At 42.6% G+C, this 9,566-nt stretch overlaps 1 protein-coding gene across 1 annotated transcript in view; it reads left to right on the top strand.

Annotated features, from left to right (window-relative positions):
• The window catches only part of GPR125 (G protein-coupled receptor 125), a 208,236-nt gene that overhangs the window by 137,330 nt on the left and 61,340 nt on the right, over positions 1–9,566 (top strand). Inside the window, exons 11-12 of the mRNA XM_006866290.1 lie at positions 2,272–2,433; positions 5,411–5,614. Of these exons, the coding sequence (XP_006866352.1) occupies positions 2,272–2,433; positions 5,411–5,614 (366 nt within the window). The remainder of the gene's footprint in view (positions 1–2,271; positions 2,434–5,410; positions 5,615–9,566) is intronic.

The raw sequence follows: 9,566 nt of genomic DNA, 5'->3' as shown, positions 1-9,566 counted from the left end.
AAAGTACATTAAAATAAAGTATATAGCCAAAGCAACAGAGAAAGTCATTGTTATTCTAATTTTGTAAATAAAGACACTGAGAGATTAAGAGTCCTATTCTGACCCATTGTGTTTACCAAGGTTGCTTCATCCTATGTCAAAGGTCAGGATCTGGTGGAAAAGCATCAGTGTGTAGTCCTGTGAAGAAAACTCACCTCAGTCCTCATGAATCCTCATTGTATGAAGAGTAGCAGATGTAGAACAGCGTTGACAAACTTCAGGTGGAATCATCTGGAATGATAAAAAGACACCTACTAAAGCGGTCTTTAGCCTTTAGCACTGTGGGGTAATGTGCTGGCCTGAGAGGTCAGTTGGAACTGCAGTGTTGGCAGTTCAAGCTTACCAGGTACTCCTTCAAAATTCTGTATAGGGTTAGTATGGGTCTGAACCGACTTGATGGTACATAACAACAACAACGAAGTGGTCTTGTCTTTCTGGCTTGACTTTAGGGTTTAATGTCTGTGATCCTTACTACTTCGTCAGGGGACCAGTGAGCTTGTATATCTTCTGATCCTACTTATGGGAAATTTTTGTAGTTCTCTACGACACATCTTGCTCCCGTGAACATTTGCCCAAAATGAAACCCTTTCAATCACTGACATGTCTAGTTATCCTTGGACTGTAGAGCACGTTTCTCTGATGGTGGGACATACAAGTCCGAGTAAATATCCAGTTGACATTTCATTGGCATTGCCTAGTAAGTTTACATCTGTGAATGATGAGTTGAACTAATGAAAAGATTCCCTACCTGTGAAACACATAAATACAAGCAATGGGACAGTGAGTCCTTCGTAGGATCCATGAATTGCATGGCACTCGGTGTAAGGCTATTGAGCTGGGCGAGAGGGCAAGGAGAGAAACCACAGGGACAATGACATTGAGGTGTGAGATGGCACGGCATATCGGGGGTTCTCGAAGTACATGGGCAAGTGACAGTTTTTGAAGATGCCAGTGAAAGTGTTGAGATTGGAGACTAAATAGGCAGCGAGTGCCTGCTTCTGGCCCAGTGAGTTTGTGGTGCTGTAACAGAAATACCACAAGAGGGTACCTTTAACACACAGAACTCTATGTATTTTCTTACAGTTGGGAGGCTGGAAGTTGGCATTGGGGGCACCGTCTCTGGGAGAAGGTTCTGTAACTCTTGGGGATGGTCCTCTTCTCTTTAGCTTCTATTCCTTGGCTCCTTGGCCATCTTCCTGTGGCTTCTCATCCATCAATCCCCTGCCATCTTTGTTTTGTTTTCCTAAGTCTTGCATCTTAATCTGCTCCTTTTATATCTCTGAAGAAGTTTTTCAAGACATACCCTACACAGATCCTGCCTCAGTAATATGAAGAAATAAATCCCAAATGGGATTATAACCACAGACATTAAAAAAAACAAAAGCCCACACCATAATATTGATTCTGACTCAGAGGAGAACTGCCCTATAGACTTCCCAAGGTTGTAAATATTTACAGCAGCAGACTGCCGCATCCTTTTCCCAAGTAGTGACAGATGGGTTCAGACCACTGACCTTAACAGTTTACAGCCCAGCACTTAGCCCAGTGCATCACCAGGGCTCCTAACCACAGGGTTAGGATCAGCCACACATCTTTGGGAGGGGTGGGACACAATTCAGTCCATAACCATTTCTTAATTTCTAAACCCAAACAGATTTATTTTCAGGTAATACCGTATAAAAAGAGGTAAATCTCCATTAAAACAAATGGTACCTATGGTAATAGTTGTTGATTTCCAGGCTAAGTTGGGATCTCTGTATTTTGGAATCATGTGGTGTCTTTGCTTCTCACTGTTACTTATTTAATTGCTACTTTTTCCTCAGTTTGAGAGATACCACACATTAGTCGTTTCGTGTCTTGATAGTTAACTGTTTTGAACTAAATACTGCCACACGATCATAATTGAGTATGGTGCTCAGATCTGAGGACTCCTGGTGTGGCATTGTAAGTTCAGTGCTTGACTGCAAACCACAAGGTCGGCAGTTCAAATCCACCAGCTGTTCCTTGGAAACCCTATATAGGGTTGCTGTGAGTCGAAATCAACTGGACGACTCTTAACAACAACAGCATTCGGCTCTGAAGATAGTTTGATGAGAAATACAGGATCTGTTGAGTTTTGGTGTGAAAATTTCGAGTGAGAACCAAGCACAGCATCTCATCAGGATTCTCATGATATAAAATAGCCCTTGTTGACTTTAAAGCTCTTTCTCTCTTCTCTTGCATGCCTGCCAGCTTGGTGATGTGATGGTTGACATTGCAAGTAACATCATGTTGGCTGACGAGCGTGTCCTATGGCTGGCACAGAGGGAAACGAAAGCCTGCAGTAGAATTGTTCAGTGTCTACAGCGCATCGCCACCTACCGCCTAGCAAACGGAGCGCACGTTTACTCAACAGTAAGTGCACAATGATCACAGGACCCTAAGGGGAAAAATGCGTTGACAGCTACTCAAACCCAAAAGAGAGATCTCTCTTTCCCAACATGGGATTGGTTTTTTCTGGGAATGCTGATTGTTAATGAATTTTCTTCTTAAAAACATTATGAGAGTTGGTTTTGATTTCAATTCATCTGTTTTCATGGTAACTGGAAACTAGTCTTTTGCTCTGTAAAGGAATGGTTCTCTCCACTGACTTGCTAATCCATTGGCAAGCCTTCTCTGACGAGAGGACAGCAATACAATCTCAGTCTATGTGCAGAACTATGGTCCATCCTTGTTCATATTCTGGGCCTGAAAAGGTGTGAAGAAAGTACCTCAAGACTTTCTCAGATTTTAGTCTCAGAAAGGAACGGGGGTGCCACCCAGCCCTGCCTGGATCTATTGGCAGGGTCAGTAGGTCCCACTCTTGGGATCATGAGTGAATTCTATTGTAAAATCACTAAATTAAATAGTGGAATCCTGCTGTGGCACTGTGAGTTAATGCGCTGGACTGCAAAGTTGGTTTGAACCACAAGATCAGCAGTTCAAACTCACCAGCAGCTCCTCGGAAACCTTATCCAGGGTCATTATGAGTTGGAACCGACATGAAGGCATTTAACAACAAAAAATTAAATAGAATTAAATGTTATTCAGAAATCCCTGGATGGTGCAAATGATTAAGCCCTTGACTACTAAGGCCTGCCAGTCTGCATCAGAAAGGTCTTAGCCTTGAAAACCCGATGATGGAGCACAGTCAGACTTGCATGCGTGGGGTCTCCATGATTCCAAATTAACTTGATGGCAACTCTTAGCAACAGCAACAATATTTTATTTATGGTAAAACGAACTGCTCTAAAAATTATGTACTATTTATTCTTGTTCTAAGAGATGTGGTACATCTTATTCCTTTCTTCCTTTAGCAATCTTAATTATTTGGTCAGACTTTATATAGTATTGTTTACTTTCAGCTCTGATTTTATACGATTCAAGATTACTGTTTTTCCATTGATTTCTGGGACCTTTTCTGATGATGTTGTGGTTTATTGTTTCCTTTGTTCAATTAAGTTCAGAACCAAAACAAACTCACTGTCACAGAGTCAATTCTGACTAATAGTGACCCTAGATAGGTCGAGAATCTATAGGAGCAGGCAGCTTTAACGTTCTCCCACAGAGTGGCTGGTGGGTTTGAAATGCTGACCTTGTGGTTAGCCATCCAGTACTTATCCTTCGGTTCCAAAATATGGCTGTGTTGCTGTTGTTAAGTGTCGTTGAGTTGATTCTGACTCATAGCAACCCTGGATAGGGTTCCAAGGAGTGGCTGGTGGGTTTAAAAATGCTTGCTTTGTGGTTAAGCAGCCCAACAGAGCCCTCTGCTTTGAAACCAACTGAAAACTGTCAGTGTATGGTACTTGTAATGGTGCCTCTAATATTTTAAGGTGGTTTTTCATACCAACCAGTTCATTTCTACTGTTTGAACTGGCATCTCCCTTCTTTTTCCCAAGAAATATCTTTGGAGTGAGTGTATGTTTCAACCAGCAAAACATAATGCTTATACTTAACCTAATCTCCCTGTTAGAGGAAAACATGTAGTCGGCATGAAACATGGTGATTTCAAACTGGATTTCCTAAACCCTAATACTTACCTGGAGTCGTGCTGTAGGACAGTGCGCTGGGCCCCAAAGTCGACTGTACAAACCCACCAGCCACTCTTTGGAAACCCTTTACAGGGTTGCTGTGAGTTGGAACTGACACCCTCGGAAACCCTGTACAGGGTCGCTATGGGTCGGAACCGACTCGACGGCACTTAACAACAACAACAACAACAACAAGAAGCTCTACACGATTCAATACAGTTGCCATTAGCCATTGAGTACTTCAGAGTCTTGTGGTGCTGTAGGATCAGCCCTGAACTGTTCACTCCGAGGTCTGTAGTTCAAAACCACCAACTCCTCCTCGGAAACCCTATGCAGGGTCGCTATGAGCTGGAACCAACTTGACATCACACAGCAACAACAAATACTTACCTTCAGGGGCCATGGTGGTACAGTAGGGTAAGCACTAGACTGCTAAATGTAAGATCAGTGGTTCAAACCCATCAGAGACTCAGCAGGAGAAAGATGAGGTTGTCTACTCTCATAAAGGAACTCTGGTGGCGTAGTGGTTACGACTCAGGCTGCTAACCTCAAGGTCAGCAGTTCGAAACTACCAACCGTTCTGTGGAAGAAAGATGAAGCTTTCTGCTCCCGTAAAGATTTACAGCCTCGGAAACTCTATACAGGGCTGCTATGAGTGGGAACCAACTCCACCCCCGCCACCACTGCCGTAATGATCTACGGTCTCAGAAACTTTAAATAGGGTTGCTATGAGTTGGATTTAACTTACTGGCAGTGAATTTGCTTTCCTTTATAGGGCACCCTGGTGGCACAGTGGTGACGTACTCTGTTGCTAATAGAAAGATCAGTGGTTCAAACCCATGGGAGAAAGATTTAGCAGTCTGCTTCTGTAAAGACTGCCAGACTTGGAAACACTGTGGGGCTATTCCACTCTGTCTTCTAGGATCTCTGAGTCAGAATTGAGTCTACGGCAGTGGTTTGGTTTTAAATACAGACTTCCTTTGTTTCCTCCTGCAATAGTAACATACCAGCCCACTGATTTCTCTACTTTTTTTTTTTTTTTCAAAATAAGAAATGACCTATTTTTAGCTTATCATTTCATGTCAAATGCTCGAAATTATTTTTGATAGATGTCTACTGTGTACCTAATCTTCCAGGCTTTCATACTTCTCTTTTCCTCTTCGGTGTCCCTCCATTTCAGGACATCCTTCTAAATGCAGCCTCTTCTTGATTCTTCCAACCTACTGAGTGTTTTGTTTGTTAAGAACCTGGGCTGTGGGCAGTGTGTTGTGTTTGAAAAGCCAGTATGCGTCTCCTTGGTAACTTGTGTTTGAATTTTGAAGTCTTCTCCCAGTATCGCACTGGAAGCGTATGTCGTCAAGGCTGCCGGCTTCTCGGGAATGACGTGCACTGTGTTCCAGAAAGTGGCTACTTCCGACCGCACAAGCCTCTCTGACTATGGGAGGCGGGATCCAGATGGGAGCCTGGACAAGCAGCTGAGCTTTAAGTGCAATGTTTCAAGTACATTTTCAAGTCTGGCCCTGAAGGTATGTTCTTGTTTATAATTATCCTAGATTCTTTAGAGTTAGCCTTGAATGCTCAAAATATTTTGTTTTTTTTTTGTTCCTTTTTTTTTTTTTTTAATTCAGACAAGTAAGGGCCACCTTTGGAGTCCTGCCGTGTGCTGTAGGATGAGCACTGATTGTGATTGTAAGGTTGGTGTGAACTTCAAAGTCAGTGGTTCAAACCCACCAGCTGTTCCTCAAGAAACCCTTTGCAGAATCGCTACGAGTCAGAACTGACTTTATAACACTTGACAACAACAACAAGGGTTACCTTATGACGTTCATGGGCCCTCGCCTTTTTTGCCTTGGTGTAGAGCTCCTTTCTTCAGGAAAAGAAATACTGAGTGTTATATTCTGTGATTCTGTTGGTATAAAAATAAGTATATGACTGCATGCTAGAATATAGTCTTCAGCCTACGGGCTTGTTGGTTTATTTGCGTCTGATTTAAAAAGAAACGCACACTTTTCTATAAGCTCCTAAAAATATGAGGAGGCTTCAAAAAGCTTGTACAAAAACTGGAAGGAAAACAACCAGAAGTTTTCTATGAACCATTTTGAAGCCCCGTTGTATTGTGGGCCCTGGGTACGGTGTCTGCTGGGCTTAATGTAATAGTCAGCTCTGAGGCGGGGCTTTTTATCATATCGGTTCTGTATTAAGACTCTGGGTAAAGAGGTATAATGATGACAGATACCTTTTAAAATTTGTGTTTTATTACAGCAAACAAAATGAAAACAGTTTTTGAACTTGGGGGTTTAGACGTGTTTCATTAAATGACTTTGTAGTAAATAGCAGTGATTCTAACTCCCAGCACCCTACAGGAACCATCGTTTTTCTCATGGAGCTTTGTCGATTGAACATGTAGGATTGTATTCCCTGTGGTTTTAAATCACACAGTCCTTTTCTTTCTTTCTAGCTTTGTCTGTGAATTAGATGACAAACAGTATTTTAGGCACTCTAATAGTTATATATTTGTTGTTGTTAAGTGTTGTTGAGTGGGTTCCGAATCAGAGCAATCCTGTATAGGGTTTCCGAGGAGCAATGGGTGGGTTTGAACTGCCAACCTTGCGGTTTGCAGTCTAGTGCTGATTCTACAGGGCCACACCAGAAATCCTGCTATCTGTGTTACAATTGATCAAACAGATGTCACGTGTTTGGTACTTGGGTGCTGAGTAAATATCATATAACTGAATACATTAGTCATACTGTGTCCTGTGACTTCCGTACAGAGAACTTGTTGTTGTTGTTAAGTGCCATCGAGTCGGTTCCGACTCATAGTAACCCTGTATATTGTTTCTGAGTTTAAACTGTCAACTTTATGGTTCACTGTCCAGTACTGAACCCACAGCACAAAATCAGGACTCTGTACAGAGAACTAGTGTGTTATATTTAGATATAGTCCAACATCCTCCACTATCCACGACAGTCTCCACTTCCCCAAAGTGTCTAATGAAAATTGATTGACTACCTAATACTTAACTTTAAGGAGTCCTGGTGTGGTGCTGTAGATTAAGCACTGGCCTGCTAACTGTACGGTTGGCAATTCAGACTCACCAGCTGCTCCTTAGAAGTCCTGTACAGGATTGATGAGAGGCAGAATCGTCTTGAACAGCACTTAACAACAACTCATCCTAAGGAACCATGGTGGCTCAATGGCTAAGCACTCAGCTGCTCAATTTTCTTAATATCATACATTCAGTGAAAAACTAGCAAGATTTATGTTGTTACTCTTGACCTTGATAAAAGTACTTGATGGCCCAGACCAGACTGTTGTAGACCAGCTCAGCTTTCTGTATTTTATCTCTTTTTATTTACAAAAACCAAAACCAACATACACACAACAAAAGACATAGAAAGCGGTACACCAAGCCCATGAGAGAGCGCCATGTGCTTTAAGGGCTCTTCAAATTGATGAACCTTTCTCTTTTAGATGATCTCTGTGGGTAGATAGGGATTAAAGATGATGAAACCCTACGCTTCATCAATTTCACCATCTACCCCTCTGGGTAAGGAAAGTTTCTTACCTGCCGAAAGTAGAAAACTTTAAATGAACACTCTCGGATTTGTCAGTTTCATACTATGCTATCTCTGAAATCATCCTGTGGCCGGAGAGCAAGGACACATCACTGTTATTCAGTGATTCTTAGATGGAAGAGATGAGACGGTACAAGAAGCACATCCTTCATGAAACACGAATGATTAAATGTGTAGCTGTCAGCAGCGGGCGAGACGTACTGTAATTGTGCTTTAGCTGTTTAGTGTAGGAATTTTGCATTATGCTGGGAGTCCTGGTGTAATGCTGTAGGTAAGCACTGAACCACAAGGTTGGTTTGAACTGCAAGGCCAGCACCTCAAATTCCCCATCCACTCCCCAGAAACCTTATATAGACTCACTATGAGTTCGAATTGACTGGACAGAACTTAACAGTATCAATAAACTCTATACTGAGGACAGTGTTTATTCTTTATGCTTTCATTTTAATCTTTTGAATACAGTAACTAGACAAGTTAAACATTTGCTTGTTAATTACTTTGTTGTTGTTATTAAGTGCTGTCGAGTCAGTTTTGACCCATGGCGACTCTGTATAGGGTTTCCGAGGAGCAGCTGCTGAGCTCGAACCTCCAGCCTTGTGGCTCATTATGACACCTTTAAATGGAAGGATACTTTAGCCAGTAAAGTTAAACCTGTAAAAAGACAGTTGTTAGTAAGTAGGGCACTTGTTTGGATTGCTTTTTATCTTTCTGTTCTCGAGGCTTTCTACTTTGTACTACCATGGACTCCCATCCTATATTGCCCAATCCATTGTAACCTCTTAATTAGTCTCTGTGTCTCCACACTATCCCTTAAACATGAATGTATCTTACAGAGCTTCATGTGGCTATGGTGGCTTAGTGGTAGAATTCTCACCTTCCAGGCGGGAGGCCCAAGTCCTATTTCTGGTTAGTACTACTCAGTAGACCTAGCTTCTATTCCTGGTTAGTACAGTTCAACAGACCCTGGTTCAGTTTCTGGTGGTAACTCAGCTGCGGACCAGTCAGTAAGTAGAGGCTTGTGTATTGCTCTGGTAGCTTTCCTTGGAGCTTCCAGAGTTAAACAGCTAGGGAAAAACACTTGGCTTTCGACCTCTAAAAATCAGCCAGTACAAACCTTGTTGATCACAATCATCTGATTGGCAACCAACCGTGGGATTAGGGATGGCACAGTGCTGGGCACCATGTTGCCTGGTTGTACTTGGCGTTGCCATAAGCTGAGAAGTGATTCTATGGCAGCTAAACACAACAACATACACATTGGGCTTCCTAGGGCTGTCAGTTTGGTAGCATGCACCAATACAGCTATACCAGATACGATGGTATTGAAGTACTTCCTGTTAAAGTGCCTTTGAGTTGGTTCTGACTCATAGCGAACCCGTACAGGGTTTCTGAGGGGATGCTGGGGGGCTTGAATCACTGACCTTGCAGCAGTTCATTGCTTATCCTACAGTGCCACTAGTGGGGTGCACACTGAGGGCTTGGTCAAAACAGATTTGCTAAAACAGAAAGGAGGAAGTCTCACTGTAGTGTTGTAGGATAAGCATTGTACTGTTGACCGCAAGGACGGTGGTTCAAACCTACCAGTTGCTCCTTGGAGACCTTATACAGGGTAGTTATGAGTCAAATCCAACTTGATGGCATTTAACAACTACAAGGAAGAAGCACTTCTTACTGTTAGCAGATCTGGGCTGCCCAGGTCCTCAGTATTTGAATCCCCACTGGTTCTTCCAATTGGGATACTGCCAGACCTTTCTTCTGCCTCTCTCTACTGAAAGGCTGATACTTGGGAGAGCACAGGCTTGCTAGGAGCTGTCTCTGCAAGGCAGTTTGGACTCATTGCTTGTGCTATTTCAGGATGGTAACATTTTAAATCGTGTCCATGTAGGCTTGGTGTGGTGCTGT

The sequence above is a fragment of the Chrysochloris asiatica genome, unplaced genomic scaffold (assembly GCF_000296735.1).
Source record: "Chrysochloris asiatica unplaced genomic scaffold, ChrAsi1.0 scaffold00089, whole genome shotgun sequence".
NCBI classification, from domain to species: Eukaryota; Metazoa; Chordata; class Mammalia; order Afrosoricida; family Chrysochloridae; genus Chrysochloris; species Chrysochloris asiatica.
Note: the sequence above shows the minus strand (reverse complement) of the source record. Positions and strands in the feature narration are given on the sequence as shown.